At 47.3% G+C, this 17,253-nt stretch overlaps 1 protein-coding gene across 5 annotated transcripts in view; it reads left to right on the top strand.

Annotated features, from left to right (window-relative positions):
* Window positions 1-17,253, top strand: part of Zbtb16 (zinc finger and BTB domain containing 16) — a 182,563-nt gene that overhangs the window by 81,008 nt on the left and 84,302 nt on the right. For all 5 annotated transcript variants that reach the window (XM_038322387.1, XM_038322383.1, XM_038322384.1 and 2 more), the window contains exon 3: window positions 11,962-12,059. In XM_038322387.1, coding sequence (XP_038178315.1) covers window positions 11,962-12,059 — 98 coding nt within the window. The remainder of the gene's footprint in view (window positions 1-11,961; window positions 12,060-17,253) is intronic.

The following is a 17,253-nucleotide window of genomic DNA, read 5'->3' as shown; positions in this document are numbered from 1 at the left end:
AACTATCTGTAACTCCAATGTCAGGAAATTCAACTACTCTACTCTGATCTCCATGGGCACCAGGCAAACACACGATGTACATACATACATACAATAAAAATCTCACAAACCAGCCGTGTGGTGGTGGCGCACACCTTTAATCCCAGAACTCGGGAGGCAGAGGCAGGCAGATCTCTGTGAGTTCGAGACCAGCCTGGTCTACAAGAGCTAGTTCCAGGACAGGCTCCAAAGCTACAGAGAAACCCTGTCTCGAAAAACCAAAAAAAAAAAAAAAAAAAAAAAAAAATCTAACTAACCTTGAAAAGAAATTAAAGTGATTCTTTTGGGCTCGCACTGAGCCACAGTTTGGCCTATCCTCTGGGCAGGTGAAGAACTATTGTCCCCGGGGAGCGTGGGACTCTGTCCTCTTCTCTGCCACCTTCACGGTGGAAAGAGTCTTTGTTCATTTAGCCTAAAACTGTATTGCACAGCTGGAAGCTGCAAGGATTGCTGATGGAAGCATAGAACGATGCAACTGCTTTGGAAGACAGCGTGGTCATTCCTCAACATGCTAAGCATGGATAATGCCCTATGACCCTCACCGTTCTGTCCCTAGGTCCATACCAAACAGAAGTGAAAATGTTTGGTCACTGTGACCAAACTTGTGCACTGATGCTCACAGCAGCCGTGTCTGTGACACTCACAAGACTGAGACAGCTACACGGGTGTCAGAGGATGGATGGACACACAAGGTGTGGTCTAGCCGGACCGTGGGATATGAGTCCACAATATGGAAGAATGGGGGAGCTAACACAGTTCGCTGTGGATGAAGTCTGAAGGCATGTGTTCCGTGAGAGAAATGGGATCAAAGAGGTCCGTGTTGTGTGCTCTCCACATCTATGAAGTGTTCAGATTAAGCGAATCCACAGAAGAAGATGGATTAGTGGTTGCTAGAGGCTGGGCTCGAGCAGAAAAGGAATGAGGCAAGCCTTGTTAGTAGAGAAAATATTCTAGAATTAGACAGTGGTGATGGTTGCACAATTCTGTGGATGTACCAAGAACAAACCCTCTCACTAGTACACTTTGAAAGGGTAGATTGTAGGGTACGTGGATAATATCTATTTGTAACGACCCACTGACTGTGTCCCAGGCACCCCGCCAGATTCTGATGGTGCACCACACAGCTTCTGCCTTGACGGAGCTTCCAGTCAAGGTGAGGGTAGTAAAAGCCCACTGTGTACCTGCAGGACGTGTTAGACGGCTGAAGGGAGACTAAGGAAGTGTAGTCCCAGAACACTGTTGGCATAGAAGCTATGCCCACAGACCGTGGCTCAAGTGCGGTCTGACTGACTTGGGAGCTGGCACCCAGGTACATGAAGATACAGAGTGGGCATTGGTAGGGAATGAGTCAACATGTCTTCTCTGTGGGAGGTGCTGAAGCTTCTGTGAGACCGAGCCTGCGAGTAGTGTGGGGGTCTTTGTTCTGCTTCTTTGCCTTGAGGCTTCTCTGTGCTCTCTTTAACTTAGGTGAGAAAGTCTAGGCAGGTTCCTAGTGTGTCTTTTCAGGAAACCCCAACTCTCTGTATAGACCAGGCTGGCCTCAGACTCAAGAGATCAGCCTGCCTTGGCCTCTGCCTCCGGAGTGCTGGGATAAAAGGTTTTGGTTTATTTGTTGCCCTCATTGTTTTAGAAGAAGGGGGGGGGGGTGAACCACCAGGTTTTGTATTTGTTTTTAAGTAAAAATCTGTCTCAAACTGAGAAGAAAACAAACAAACAAACAAAAGCAAAACAAAACAAAACAAAAACCCGAGCTCAAAAATTGGAGAAAAAAAAAAGGTAAAAATCTCTGATTCTCCTCCCACTTCTTCATTAAATGACAATAATTTTCCCACTGTGATTTGAATGTGATTTGATGTCCATACAGATAATCTGCCCAGCTCATCTCTGGTGTTCATAACTGATGTGGAGAGCCCCGGCGCTCAAGCTCAGAATCCTCATAGAAAAGTAATTTAATTTTCAGTGTAGTAAAGCAGGAAGAATGAGGCAATATACATTAAAAGGGTTTTCAGAGTGGTTTAATTCCAAAGGCATGGGCTTGCCGGGGCTTTAAGAGGCCTCTGTTCTGCTCAACAATGGTCCACGTTTCTGGGCAGGTCCCTGGGATTTAAAGGCAGCTCTCTGACTCCCTGACTGAAGTGGAATCCTAAGAAAATTCTTGGTAACCAAGAGGCAAAGACATCACCCATACGCAGGCAGCACGAGATCATGAAAATGTAGATTTTTCAAAGCTGTTTTCTTAGAAACTGGCTATTTGTGCTGGAGAAAAACCTTGTATGGGAGACAGAGAGAAAGATTTAAAAAAATAAAAATCAACCCCTGCTCATCCATAACCATAGTCTGATTCCCTTATAGGGCCTGCGAGGATCTGCAGAGAGCGCTTTGGATTTATTTCTGTTTCCCCTGGGCTGACATCATCTCGTATGCATCATGGTACCCTGTTTTGGGTTTGGAAAAAGCTCAGGAAAGCTATAAATCTTGAAGTTTTTTACTATTTTTCTTTTCTCTTGTTCTCTTTAAAAACACACACACATACACACGCTCACACACCACACACACACACACACACACACACACACACGCAACTTTTCTTCTTTGTTAAAAGAAAAACTACAAACACGTGTATTGATCCCTGCCTTCAGATCTTAACTGCCTTGGCTGTAATACCTTCCTTACATCTGCCAGGTTTTTGTGCAGTGTTGCAACATCTCCTTAATCCAGTGAGCATAAATAGAACATTTCAGTCATATTTGGCTACCAGCAACTTCACAGATAAGCATGCTAAGACCTTGTTGAAAGAGACTGTATATGATTGCGTGTGATACCATCAACCCACAGCCCAGAGCCCAAATGAAAAACTTTTGTTCTTGGTGAAATTTGTTGATAGAGATATTTGAAATAAATGACTTCAGAGAACTCAATAGCTTTAAAACAAGGGGCAGGTTATGTAACAGCCAGGGGCCCTGGCCACGTGTAATGCTCTAATGCCCTGAGGCTCCGTCTTAGATTACCTCCTCAGGGGGATAGCTCAGTGTGGGCCTTTGTCATTTCCTGTATTGCCCTTGCTCCAGCTTCCCCACCTCTTCCTTCAGTTTCTTTTCTTGAGAAAGGTTCTCACTATATTTGGCCCTGACTGACTGGATCTCACTCTGTAGTAGACCAGGTTGTCCTTGAACTCACTCACAGAGACCCACCTGCCTCCCAAATGCTGGGATTAAAGGGGTGTGTGTGTGTGTGTGAGAGAGAGAGAGAGAGAGATCACCCCTGGCCTCCTTTGCTTTTCTCTTTGGAGACAGGGTCTTCCCTCACTCTGTAGCACAGGCTAAGTGCACACTCACTGGAGTCCTCTGACTCCAGCCTGCCGGGTGCTAGAATCCAGTGACCCAAAGCTGATGGCTCCAGATCCTGTTTCAGTACTCACAAGCCTTCTTACCTGGAAGTCGTATACTTGGTGTGGTTAGACTACAAAGAAGGCTCTTGTTTGTCCTATTTTCATATATATGAGGAGTGTGTGTGTGTGTGTGTGTGTGTGTGTGTGTGTGTGTGTGTGTGCGAGCGCATATAGTATATGTACATGTGTGATGCATTCAGGTATGCATACACATGTATATGCATGTGTGTGGAGGCCAGAGCCTGACTTTGGGTGTATTCCACTCTCAGTCCCCACCTTATCATTTGAATCATGGTCTCACTGAATCCAAAGCCCGTCAACTGCTTAGACTATTGGCTTGTGATATCTAGGGATGGGCCCATCTTTTCCACTTTCCCAGTACTAGTGTCATGGATATACAAGACCACACCCCTCTTTCGTGGAGAAACTGAAGAGCTGAACTCGGGGGTCCTCATGCTTGCCTCACAAGCATTTGACCTACAGAGCCACCTCTCTAGTCCTTTGATGTTTTTTGAGTTTTTTTTAAGAACATTTGTATGATTTATTTATTCTTATTTTATGTGTATTGATGTTTTTGCTTGCATGTGTGTCAGATTTCCTGGAACCAGAGCTACATGCAGTTCTGAACTGCCATGTGGGTGCTGGGAACTGAACCCATGTCCTCTGGAGGAGCAACCAGTGCTCTTAACCACTGAGCTGTCTCTCCAGCCCTCTGATGCTTTTTGGAAGCATAGGATTATCTCATTTACTCATTCATTGGCCAGATTGGCATTGATCCCAGGCCAATGATGTATGTTTGACTTTTTTCCGAGAGCCCATAATAGGGCAAGAAAGGTTTCTTTCTTGGGCAACAGGGCTAGCTATCCTGTACTGAAGCATATGGCTGTATAGAGTATATAGAAATGTATAGAGGGAATGCGGCTTTCTCCCTCTTCCACATTTTTCTCCTCAAACTCCCTTTTTGGGGTTGTTTTTATCTTTTAATTCATTATGCATTACATGGAACCCTCTGTATGTTCTGGGCTCAGTGATAAAGACCGAGAGGATGAACGTGGTTTGGACCCTTCCCAAAGGGGATAGAGTACAACCAGTGTAGACTGCATCAGCCCCCACCACCTTGCAGCTTGTGGAGCTGACTAGCAAGAGCCTAAGAGATCGTCTTGATCTAGCCTGGCCTGGCTGCAAAGATGTGAAGGCAAAGGCTAGAGAGAGAGAAGCTTGGCCAAGGTTGTCTGCTGATTGAGAGCAGATCCAGAGTGAAAACCCCATCTCCTGCACCCAGTCTGGTAGATTGGTGTGACCAGTCAACATGTACTCCAACCAAAATGGCCTCCTGTTTCTCCTCCTCTGCAGCCTCTGTGTCCCTAGCTCTCACCCAGACCTGCAGCAGGGAAGGTGTTAACTAACATTGTTAGTTCTTAGTTGTTTTTTTTTTTTTAATCGCTTCTTTGAAATCCTTAGCTTTTATTAGTATATTTACTTTATGGCGTACATAAAGATCTGTATTAAAAAATAAATTGTGTTGTAAAAAGCATTGGGTAATGTTTATTAATATTGACTAGTCAGGGAGCCACGAACTATATTGCTAGAAGGATAATTTGTGGTAATACCAGCTACGCATTTGAAGCTTGTCAAATGATTGCCTGATCGCCACATTTTTAAAGAGAAGTGGGTAAAAGGACAATTCCCCTTCTGCCTTGAGAAAATGAAAGTGGCCTGTTCCTAGCTGAGATTGGAACTGTCCTTTCTCTCTCCCTGGGGCTCAACCCCTCTCCAGCTCCAGGCAGGTGCTTGGGGCTACAGGACAGTGGCCAGTGCTCGGTTTTGGAGCAGCTGGAGACTGCTTCACTAGAAATATCTCCTCTCCCAGTCTCTGTCTTCTTGAGTCTGTGCTAAAGGCATTGAAGGCAGAGCTGAATGCATGATTCTGGTCCTTAAAGAGCTTGAAGTTTGGAGGAACTTACAAACATCTCGAATGATGTATATGGCACAGCGACACTGGCTATGACTAATGACCTGCCCAGCCTGGGATTTGACACTTTTGGTGACATTAAGAGACATTCTTTGAGAAGACCAATATCACCCATGGAAAACAGGGAACATTCAAGTGTCCTTAGGCCATGTGAAGAGCTCGCTTTGGTCTAGGGTGCATGCCTGTGGTAGCATTTACTGTTCAGCCATTGCCTTTCTCATGAAGATCCATGTAGAAGGTTGAACATGTTGGTACATGCTGTAATCCCAGCACTGGAGAGGCTTAGGCTGGGGGATCATGGGCATGGGGTCAGCCTGGGCTACAGAGTGAGTTCAAGGTGAGTCAGGGTTACATAGGTAGGTCTTCTGTCAGAGACAAACCAAACCAAGGGAAAAGAAGCACCGAAGCTGCAGATAATGCAGCTTCCTTTCACCCGGAAGCTGGCTTTGGTGGGGAGGAAATCTCCGATGGCCTCATCTTTATGGCAGCACTGTCTTAGACTACCGTTTTCTACTGGTTGACCTTTGTCATGTCATTTGAAATAAAAGTCTGTGGACCTCAGAGTTAGGACTTTTTTTTTTTAACCACAGCAGTCTTAAAGAAGGTGAGATAGCCCAGTACTGAGCTCTCCCCTTTCTGTTTAGTATCTGTTTAGAAAGCTGAGTGAGCCCAGTTGGGTGGTTTTACAGCTGAGCTGAAAGCCTATTTCTTTTGAGTCTAGAGGCTTTGGCCCAGCTCATGGTGTCCCCACACGGAGAGATTGGGCCAGTGTCCGTGTTTGTTGATGTAGCCTCTCTCCAGAGAGGCCCAGCCGGTTTGCATGCGGCTAGCTTCCCGAGTAAGTAGAGGACCTTCGAGAGAGTTGTTGTTTTAGTGGACTGCAGGCTTTTGAGAATGCATTTAGACCTTGGTCTGGATTTTGTTCACAGAAGCTCCTGTCTCCTTCTGAAGGTGCCATTGATTAGGTCAAATTCGTGATGCAATGCACAGCTTTAAATGTCAACTCGACATAACCTAGAATCCCCTGAGGAAAGAATCCCAGCAAGGAATCATCTACACTGGGTTGGCTGGTGTGCATGTCTGCGGTTGGCTGTCTTAGTTTATGTGAGAAGGCCTTTCAGAGTGAGTGGAACCATTCACCAGGCAGGGGAGCCTGAACTGCTTAAGAGTAGAGAAACAGAGCTGAGCATAGACAAGCAAGTGAGCATGCATGGTTCATTTCTCCCCGCTCTGCTCTTGACTGTAGATGTGACTTGCTGCTTCTAGCTCCTGCCTCTGTGACTTCCCACTGTGATGGATTATAACCTGAAATTTTAGGATGAAGTAAACCACTTTCCCTCCTCTCATGCCTTTTCTCCAAGTATTTTATCCTAGTAACAAAAAGTAAACTAGAACACATGGTCGTTAGATTAGAAGGCAAAAGCCCTAGCTGGGGTTTGAGGTGCAAGCCTATAATCCCATATGTGCTGGAGGCTGAGGTCCTAGGAAGATTATAATAAGTTCAAAGCTTGCTTGGGTTGTAGAGGGAGTTCAAGGCAAACTGATGACCTAGAGAGAATCTGTGTCATGATGATAAAAGCTAAGGAGGGATACAGAGCATGGTGAGAATACTTCAATTTTTTAGTCCCAAGAACCAGCAAAGCAAATAAGAAGAGGGTAAAATCTCCAGCATCAGGGAGCTGCCATGCAGGCCAGCCTCTGATCAAGCACTGGGTGAGTTGGAAGGACCTTCAGGACCTCATTGGCCTCATCTGAATGTTGGCTCAGAGGATACATGGGTTAACTAATGGGTAAAACATCATCCAGAGGCCAGTTCTACATTCTCTCCCACTGGGTTCTCCCAGTTAACAGGTCCTAATTACCTGCACTGGTCTCTTTCCCAAAATTCACAGTTCAGGTAACGTAAGCTTCATGTTAGCAGAGTTGGGGAGTGCAGCCCTTGGGCTGTTCTAACTAAGAACTTGTCTCAACTGTTCTTCTGGGTAGGTCTCCTCTTTGTCATGTGTCCCTACACAGAACATAAGAAGATAGGAGGCAGGGAAGTGCTGGGCCTTGGGCTCCTCAACCCCCCACTCCAGAAGCCAGAGAGTCTAGCCCTTTTCTCTTAGTGATGCCATGAACCCTTCTCTCCTCTTGCCTCCTTTGTCCTTGGCTGAGTGGATGGAAGTGGACTCCTTCTATAGCGGTCAGGCCTGCAGGGTTCCCTTAAGGTTAGGGCAGCTGTCTCTGGAGACTGAGGTGAGGAAGACAGGAGGGGCCACTCCTTGCTGTCTTGCATGTTCTTGTGCTGTCCCTTTGGCGCTGGGTTGATGAAAGCCTAGCCTGTAGGTGTGAGGTTGTTCCAAAGCTCAACACTGATTATTCCAGGAAATTGCCATGTTCCTTCCTTGTATGAACATCAGGAGCCACGAGATAGGGTCTGGCTCTGGAATGGAGGCTGCTGATGTGGCTGTTGCACTCAGATTATTCCCAGGACAGGCAGAGGAGTGCCCTGGAGTGCCCTATACCTCCTTTACTTAGAGGGGTTTCTTTAGTCTTGAGCAGTTACTTTAGAACGGGGTGTAGGAAGCAAAGGCTAGATAGAAATAGCACATATCACAGAGTCCTAACCGGAGTCTTCATGAGTTTCCCGTTCGGTGAGCACAGACATGTCCCAGTGACAACCTGGTCTTCTTGAGTTTCAGACTCAGTGAGCACAGACATGTCCCAGTGACAACCTGGCCACAGTGGCTTTGTTAGTGAGAGTGGCACGGTGAGATAACTGATGAGAAAAACAAACAAACAAACAAACAAACAGAGTCCTCTCGTGTTGCTAAAAGGTTCAGATTTTCTTAGATCTAATTTCTCATAATGATTTGGCTTCCTGGAAAAGGTAGGTAGAAATTGTCAGGAATGAATGTTTTATCTTCTGGGACATTAGTGAGCACCTGTTCCCTGTATGTTTCCTGTTAGATCAGGCATTTGTCTGAGATGGGTCACCATAAAGAGTAAGTAGGGACCCGAAGTACTTCCTCTACTGAGGATATTGTAGAGTGGGTTGATCGACTCTAGAACCAGGTTACTTTTAAAATGGTGTCCATCCGTGTGTCTTCCTCTTGGAAAATAGTGTGTGGGAACTCCATCATCATTGGAGGCAGCGTAAAGGAAAATGAAAACCTAGGCCTTGTGAAAAGGCAGGGTAGGATCGGGGAGGCCTGTTGAGCATGGAGAGGAGAAAGGCCTGTAGGTTGGCATTTTGGTCTAAATCTCTGCAGAGAGTGGTGACCGTGGGTAAAGAGGGGTGACGGTGACCTCATTCAGAGTTGTCATCCTGCTTTAGCAGGGAGTCTTCTGAAGACTGTGACAGAAGCTGCTGGGTGCTGGGTCTGTAGAGCGCTCTCGCTTCTTCTCTGCCACTTGAGTTTTCTCAGAAGTGGGAGAAAGCTCGTCTTCCTTGCTGTGTAAACAATCATTTTTAAGATTTTGTTTTAAATGAAAAAGCTCCTTGTATAGGGCTCCCCTGAAGTCCCAGGCAGGCCTGTGAGGTTGTCTATCTTTCTCTTTTGAACTTTGTGTGCTTGGCCTTGCTCTCCCTGCCAATGAAGCCTGACCCTTGTCCTTTGCTACATGTGGACTCACATGGGTGCCATGCTGGTCTCTGGGAACCTGTGTGGGGCACTGAGTTAGTAGGTCAGTTTCAGGGCAGTGTGCTTCCCCTGGGAATTGGGCAAGACACAGCACCAGTATCCCCAAAGACTTGAAAACTCAAGGTGGTTGAAACGGTTCTGAGGAGAAGCTTCTGGTGGACTTCAAGAAGTTTCCTTCATGGGGAAGAAAGAGAAAATACGGGTCCTGTGGATTCAAAGTTTTAAAATGAACAGGTTGAGTCTAGAGTTTTGTTTGCTCTATCATATAGTCTGATGGCCTGGGTATCCTAGTATATCACAATACACGGTGACAAGCAGATCATGGCCCAGGAAAATAATAATAATGTCCCTTATAGGAACTCCTTGGAGGCCAAGTCAAAAAGATATGGATAAAGGCTTTTGAGTAATAAAAGCTTATTACTACCTAAGATCTTAGTTAATAAGCTGTATAATTTTACAAATTAGAAAGAATTTGATTGGTGGGTGTGGCGGTGCACACCTATGATCCCAGCACTTGAGAGGCAGAGGCAGGCAGATATTTGAGAGTTCAATACCAACCTGGTCTACACATCAAGTTACAGGCCTATCAGGGCTACAGAGTGAGACCCTGTCTCAAGAAAATAAAATAAAGTTCAAGTGATTAAGTCAGCATGACTTGTTCAGTGTCTTTAAGCCAGCCTGGGCTGGGTCAGGATGGGAGTGTGGGCCCTGCATTTGTGCGCTGGGCCTTCCTACTTATACCCTGCTGTACATATGCGGGAAGCATCACCGTTCACACAGAGCCAGTCTGGTTGGCAACTACAAGAAAAACCACTTTTAGCAATTGCTGAGCAAGTCTCCTCATATCCAGGGAAAAGACAATGCTATTACTTAGGAGTGTTCATTGGGATGAGAGATTTGATCTGGAACCCTTGAGGGAGGATTGAAGGAAGGCTGGTGGGGAGTATCCCACAGATCTGAAGACTGACCATTCCACAGTCCTTTGGGAAAACAAAGCCACCCGAGGTCTGTCCTCCCATGCTCCCAGGCATGGGTACCCATGGAAGCTAACAAATCACAAGAGTGAAAATCAGCTAAACCCAATTCATAGCCAACTTTCAGGAAAGTACTGGGGAATCTACCCTTGAAGAGACTCTGTGCTGTGTAGCTATCTCTTAGACATTTATCATGTCCAAGCAAGCGACAGGAGTGTGCCACTGCGCTTGCTCCCCACACCACCTCTGTGTGTGTGTGTGTGTGTGTGTGTGTGTGTGTGTGATCCCTGGGTACCTACTTAAGAGCATACTTTGCCCCAAACACTATTAGGACATGCCCCAGTACCCTGACATTGTGAAATATAATCAGAGTAAAGAATGTTCAGTTAAAATGTTCTGTACTCTTTCTCAATTTGGATAGATCAGCCACAGCCAAGAGTGAGATAACACGTGGGGGATGGGTGGGGCGCCCAGCAGTGTTGTGGGAGACCGTGTGTGTTTATGTGTTTGTGCTTGGGAAATCATTTGTCTTTGGCAAGGGGGAAGAGGAAGGCAGCAAACAGAACAATGTGATTGAGAAAGAGTTCTGCAAAGAGAACTGTCTGTGATCCCTATCAGAAGGCTGCACGCATGGTGTCGGGTGTTGTCCTCTTGCTACAGTTGGCCCATTGTCTGGCACGCTACAGAGACTCCTCTGGGGCGCACTGAATGATTTTTAGCACTGATGTGGGGCTCTGCAAGTAGGTGGGTCTGCAAGTAGGTAGCAGTGTGTGCTTGGCTGCCATTGTGATATGGGCACTGCCAGTCTGAGCACACACTACCCAGTTTTCTCAAGCATGGGCAGCACCAGCTCCAAAACCCACTGTGGTCTGAGCATGTGACCATTCTGGACTAGCAATGGTCCAGGCTCTCAAAGTCCTCACACCTGCCCCACTGCCCTCACATCCTGTCTCTGGCTGCCACTCTCTGCCCTGGTCCTTAGTGACAGGAAAGACACAGATATTGGGGTAGCTGTACCTGGATCCTGGATCCAGCTGTGGCCATTGGTGCTTGAGAACAGGAGTGTGGTAGAGAGGGGCAGTCAGCATATGGGACCAGCTCACATAGTACTCGGATCCCTCCCCAGTGCTCAGCTCTCTATTTTCTGGTCTACTGGGTTCCTTGTAGCTGACCAACCCCATTGCAAAGGGTCTGGAAAGAAACACCGCAGCCGGGAGTTAGGCTAAGAGGTAGCATTGTCTGGAGCCTGTAACCAGTTATTGCCAGGGTCATAACATGCTACTTCATAGAATCCTAATGGTGGTGAGTGAGACAGCACGTATGGAAGAACCTTGATAGGCTAAAGAACCTCATTCCAAATTGAAAGTATCAAGTGTCACTAAATTCTTCTGTCTGTTGGGTGTGGGAGGTAGGCCATGGCTATTCAAAGGATATCTGGATACTGCAAGGGAAGCATCCTTAGGCTTCTTGGGAAAGTTCCTGAACATTGGGAATGGGGAGAAAGATAAGACACTGTTGCAGCCTTCTGAGTCTAGCAGGTGGCAAGAGCTTGCTTGAATCAGTCAGGCACAATTTAGTGTCTGTGTCCTTGTCGGGGGGAGGGGTTGAGTTAGTGCTGCCTGGAGTGGCTCCATTCATGATTGACAGTTAACCCTCTGAACTCACATCTGATTTCTGAGTCAGAGTACCAGTGTTTAAAGTGATAAGAAGTATCCTGCACTTCTAGGAACAAGATTAGGAATGGCTACAAGAATCCATGGACACTAGGGGCACAGGGAGACTGTCCCACCATCAGGGTGGGATGAGACTCTTCTTTCCTCCTCACCGTGATCTCCTCCTGTTCCCACTGCTGGGAATGGCTGTGCAAGCCTGCAGATGTGTGTGGTGGGGCGCGGGGGGGGGGGGGAGCTGCCTTCTGTCCAGCCGGAGCAGCGGTGACCTGTCTTCTCCTCTCTTCTACAGGAAACTGCACAGCGGGATGAAGACATACGGGTGTGAGCTCTGTGGAAAACGGTTCCTGGATAGTCTGCGGCTGAGAATGCATTTACTGGCTCATTCAGGTAGGCAAGGCCTCCTTCCCTGGCCCCATGTTGGTACAGACAACTACCTCCTGCCCATTTTCCCTCTCAGCTCGGAGCTGGCCATGGTCTGATTGCCTTCACTGCCAGCCAGGGCTTCGGTCCACCTTGTCCTTTGCATCTTCCTTCCAGTTTCACGGAACAGAAAAGCCAGCCTGAGAATGTGCCCAATCAAAGGAACCCATCCTCTTGCTCTCCCCTGGGGTTCCCAGGCCATCACTGGTACCCATGCCCTGTGCGATCTACCTTCCAAAGTAGACTGCAGTTTCATTAGCAGAAACAGTTGTGGAATTAGGTTCTTGCTGTCTAATGAATCTGACTATTGGGCTCACATTATACAAGAGCCTTTAATTAAATAGATATAGAAAGGTTGGAACTCAGAGCTAGTTATAGCATGCTGTCTTTTGCAAGTTAATTTTATCCAATTCTAGTGGGGTTGACTATATGGCTGCTCGTAATTTTGTTCATGTTTGGGCAAAACTGTTCTGCCCCAAGAGGTATGTGCAAAGGGGAGAAGCCCTTGACACCCTGCTTGCCTGGTGGGGTGGGTATAGGGAAGGAGCCTGCAGATCTGATGCTGCAACCTTTGAGCTGAGGGCACAGCCTGTCTGTTACTGTAAACGCTGGAACTTCCCTGCCAGTTCTTCTCTCCCTAGTAGCTTTGCCTTTAAACCTTGCGCTCATATTTTCGGGGAGAAAAGAAGGCTGTCTGCTTTGGTCTTGCTCCCCTTACGTGGGTGACTACCAGTAGCTACCTCTGCTTTGGCCATATTGCTGAGGCAATATGTCCTCCTGGAGTTTTAACATGTGATCCATCCCTTCCCGTGACAGACATTAACTACGTGACTATGCCAAATTCATCCCCTCTCTCCCTCCCCCTCCCCCCTCTCTTTTTTTCTCTCTGTGAAGGCTCTTCCCCCACAAAGAAGTGATTTTTTTTCTGTTTTGAGAATTAGGTGACAGTGTACTAAATGTCTCCACAGCAAGTTCCCTGGCTTGCAGCTGGCGATTCACAGATATCATGGTTCCTACCTAGACTCCTTCTCTCTTCCTTATCCGGAAGCTGTCACCCCAGGGCATGCCTCATCACCTCACCGCAGATGCTGCCTGCCTGGTGGGCTGTCTGCATACCATCTATTCCTCCTCCAATTTGTTGGGTGGATGATGGTGTAAGTTCTCACTGGCAGCTTTGTGGTACCCCACAGAAACTTTGCTGCGTGGCCCACGTGACTTCACTCACTCATTGCTTATCAAGTGCTTTGCTCTGTTCACCCCTTTCTGTCTGCATGACAGAGAATTTCTCCCGTCTTTCCAGGTTTCTCCAGACCCCTTTCAAAATGAGACCACCTTTGGCCACTCCCGACTTGTAGTCAGAAGTAATCATGACTTCCTCTGGTGCCCGTATTTCTATATCTGATGCTGTCTTTGAGCACAATCTTTCTTCCCCGTGTTACTGTTATATTTCTGGGCTTGCCTTATCTCCCCATCTTGAAAGGCAGGAAGATGCAGCCTAAGAAACTTGGTCACCTGCCTCCTGATAAGGTGACTTGGCCTTTCTGAGTCTCCCCATCCTTGTCCATAAAGCAGGAGTGTTTAACTTGAACTCGGAGACCTTGTAGGCTCACACAACCGCTTTCCCACTATGCCCACTGTGTGGCAGGCACTTGGTAGGTGGAACCTCTCTTCATTCTCCTTACCAGACAGCAAACTGTTAGGGCACAGGATTGGGCCTGTGTTATGTGTAGAACGTTGCCTGCCATCAGCGAGTGCTTATTGAATGAATGAATAAACTTGGGCATCTGATGAACCACTCAAGAAAACTCTAAGGTCCTGGCTGGTCTCGCCAGCAGCAGAAATCCTTTCATGGCTGAGGGGCTTGATGGAATGGGAACACACTGAACCTCCTGGCCCTCATCCAGGCAGTGGGCACAGGCGTGACTTGGCTACCATCTCTGCTGTAAAAGTCATGTCTGCAGTGTTGGTGGGTGTGGCTGAGGCATGCCGAGAGCTGCTGAGCTCTTATTGTTAGGTGGGTTGGTGCCCCCAGTTCTGACAAGGTAGTGGTTTTACATCACTTCATTGTAAGCCGGTGGGTCCCTGGGGGAGTCACTTTGGTCCTATCAGAGGTACCACGTCAGGGTCCCAAAGCTTCAGGAAGTGGGCTGTGCTTCCTTACTTTCCCAGTTCAGTGCCAATGTATTGGCCACTGAAGCCTGACTGTATTATATGGCTGGCTCCTCTGAAATCCACTTGCCAATGCCCTTGTGAGGGAGGACTGGGTGATGAGTCACCATTTTGTTTGAATTCACCCTCGCACACAGCTAACCTGCAGAGTCTGAGACTCCCAGTCTTTCCCTTTTTGTCCTGTTGCCCAGCAGATTCCCTCACTCCTGCACAGGGGTGTCTTGACATTCAAGTAGCCCCAAAGGGCAGCGAGGCTAGACCACTTCCTCAGCCTTTGCTCCTTGCAGAGATCTGAGCTTGCTGCAGGTTAGGGCTTGGCTGAGGGGTTCAGATAGAGAACCCTGCTGCTCTAGAGGAGATTTGTTTTATGCTGGGCTTGATGATCTATACCTCTAATGTCAGGACCTGGGAAGTAGAGGGAAGGGGCTCAGGAACTCAAGGCCTGCTGCAACTACATAGCAAATCCAAGGCCAGCCTGGGCTACATGCTATCCTGTCTTAAAAAACAAGACAAATTTTTGTCTGTCTTTCTATCTATCTGTCTGTCTGTCTATCTATCTATCTATCTATCTATCTATCTATCTATCTATCTATCTACCTATCTATCTAGATACACACACAGTGGCTGGCCTGGAACATGCTATAGATAGCACATATTTTTTGCTTCTTTGGTTTGAAGACTCTGTGTTAGGGAAGGTGACAATGAGACCAGCCTAAGGATCTATAGTGCAGACCCATTTGAGGGTAAAGGGTTGGAGTTGGGAAGGTCAGTAGTTGCCCAGGGCCTAGTGAAACTGTTTTTGTCTTTTTTTCTTGTTTTTTTTTAAGAACATGCTGTGAAGAAAAGAACCCCAGCCTGAGCCTGGGTCCTGGTTGCTCCCTCAGCGTTGCCCTTGCCAGGCTTATCCCTGCTGTCTCTTCTGCTCCACCGAGCTGCACGCCTCTCCCTTCCTCCCTTGCTTGCTGGTGCTGGCCGCCCCACCCCCTCTTGGCTAGCACAGCCTGTGTTTGTTATTGTAGTCCTGGCGCTGAGCCAGGTCTGGCTGGGAGCCAGACTTGTGGGTACAGTATGTACAGTGAGTGCTCTGCCAAGTTTGTCATCATACGCGATTATTTTTTTTTTCTAATCTGGAAGGGGTGGGGTGAAAACAAGGGTTTGTGCGATGCTGGAGGAGAGGATGCACTGAATTCCATGTTGTTTCTGTAAGGAAGGCACTCCGGACATGCTCGCCTTACCCCTTCTGCGTCTTTCCTTTCGCCTTCCTCTCCCCTTCACTTCCCTATCAGATGAAATCAGCCTGTAGGAGATCGACAAGGCAAGCTCTTATTTGCAGTGACTAGAATACTAAATTTACACTCTTAAATCAGTTTTCATTGTGTTGAAATTGACAATTTGTTTAATTAGAAGTTTGCCCTGTAGGAGGCCCTTCTGAGAGTCTGCTATTTCTCCCCTCCCCTTCTTACTTTCTCTTTTTTAGTTGTGTTGTGTTTTTCTTTTTCTTTTTTTTTTAAGACCCTAAATGGTGGTAGTAATTTTTGGTTTAATTGAAGTTTCTATTCCGATTTGAATGCGTTAACTACCCAAATGTTTATGAGATATACCTGATGATAACAATAAGTTTAAATTAACCACCAACAACCTAACTCATTAACTAATGAGTGATCTGGCAGAGTTCTGGATTTTAGAGATGGTTTTCGGGATCAGAAGGGCTTGAGGATTAGGGGTGTGGCTCATAGAGGGAAGAGCAATAACTTTATTTAAGTTTCTGCCAAATTTGGGATATGGTTGGGGCAGGGAGCAGACTACCCTTCAGCCCATCACCCATGTCCAGAGATGACCCTGAGGTCTCGTTTATTGCCCCGTTCCCATGGGGATCAGGCCCGGAAGCATTTATGAGTCCCCAACTGGTTGCCTTTGCTTTTTCTAAAGAGGTGATTTCCAGCTGGGATGTGGGGCTAGACAGACCACAGACCATAGGCTGTGGCTCAGTGGGTTCTGAACTTGCCACACCCTGGCATGACATACTGCAGGCTTAGAAGCACACTGCAACTCCTTGCCCTATTTTGGACAAGGCTATTTACTAGGAGGGGTCTGGGTGTCTAGGTGGTCAGGTCCCATTCTGGGGGTATCATTCACTTTTGGAACGAGTGCGTGTTTAATAAGCACTAATTACAAGTGAGGTCGAGGGCCTTTGGCAGTGATGGATGTCAGCGCACCCTTCCCCTCCAGGAACTTGGTCTGGTACAAGACGTCGGGTTGGTTATAAGACAGTGGTGAAAGAATAGTACTGAGTGTCAAGAAGGAAGTATAGGAGAGGTTCAGAAGATGTGGACCCCGAATGGAAGGAAGAACAGTGCTCTGGAGGGATCACGGGAGGCCTGACTGTGGGGACAGTGTGCTCGGAGAGGAGCATGTGGGTAGATTGTGGGTGGTGGGGACAGAGGAAGGCGTGCAGGGCCTAGCACAGACACAAGACAAGACTGTGGAAGGCATGCAGGGGCAAAATGATTTGTAATTCCTCAGCATTGAGAGCCACTAATGTATAGAGAAGGGAGCAACCTTGTTTTCCCTTAAGGAACTGTTGAGCTTTGGCTATCAGTTGGCCTGGAGTGTACAGTATAGGAGACCCCCTCGATAGTCAAGACAGGTAGTCCATGTTGGACATGGCTACAGTGTGGAATCCCAAGCTTCCTACCCTAGGGTAAGCTGTCAGGGTGGGAATGCCTCATACACGCGTTCACTGCTTGCACTGGTGCTTAGGAGATGTCAGCCATGCTGGTGGAGCACCCACCCCTGTGACTGGGTCTCCACACTCAGAGCCGCAGCAGAGGAATGAAGGCCTAGGATGATGGGTTTTACAATTCTACCAAGAGCATGGGGTAGCCCTGGTACAATATCTGTGAGACCTGAGTTATCCATGGAGCAGGTGAAAGTGACAGAGAAGTTGGGACCAGAAGCAAGATTGGTTTTCTTCGGCTCCTGTGATCAAGGG

Source organism: Arvicola amphibius, chromosome 3, assembly GCF_903992535.2.
Source record: "Arvicola amphibius chromosome 3, mArvAmp1.2, whole genome shotgun sequence".
In the NCBI taxonomy this organism is placed as follows: domain Eukaryota; kingdom Metazoa; phylum Chordata; class Mammalia; order Rodentia; family Cricetidae; genus Arvicola; species Arvicola amphibius.
Note: the sequence above shows the minus strand (reverse complement) of the source record. Positions and strands in the feature narration are given on the sequence as shown.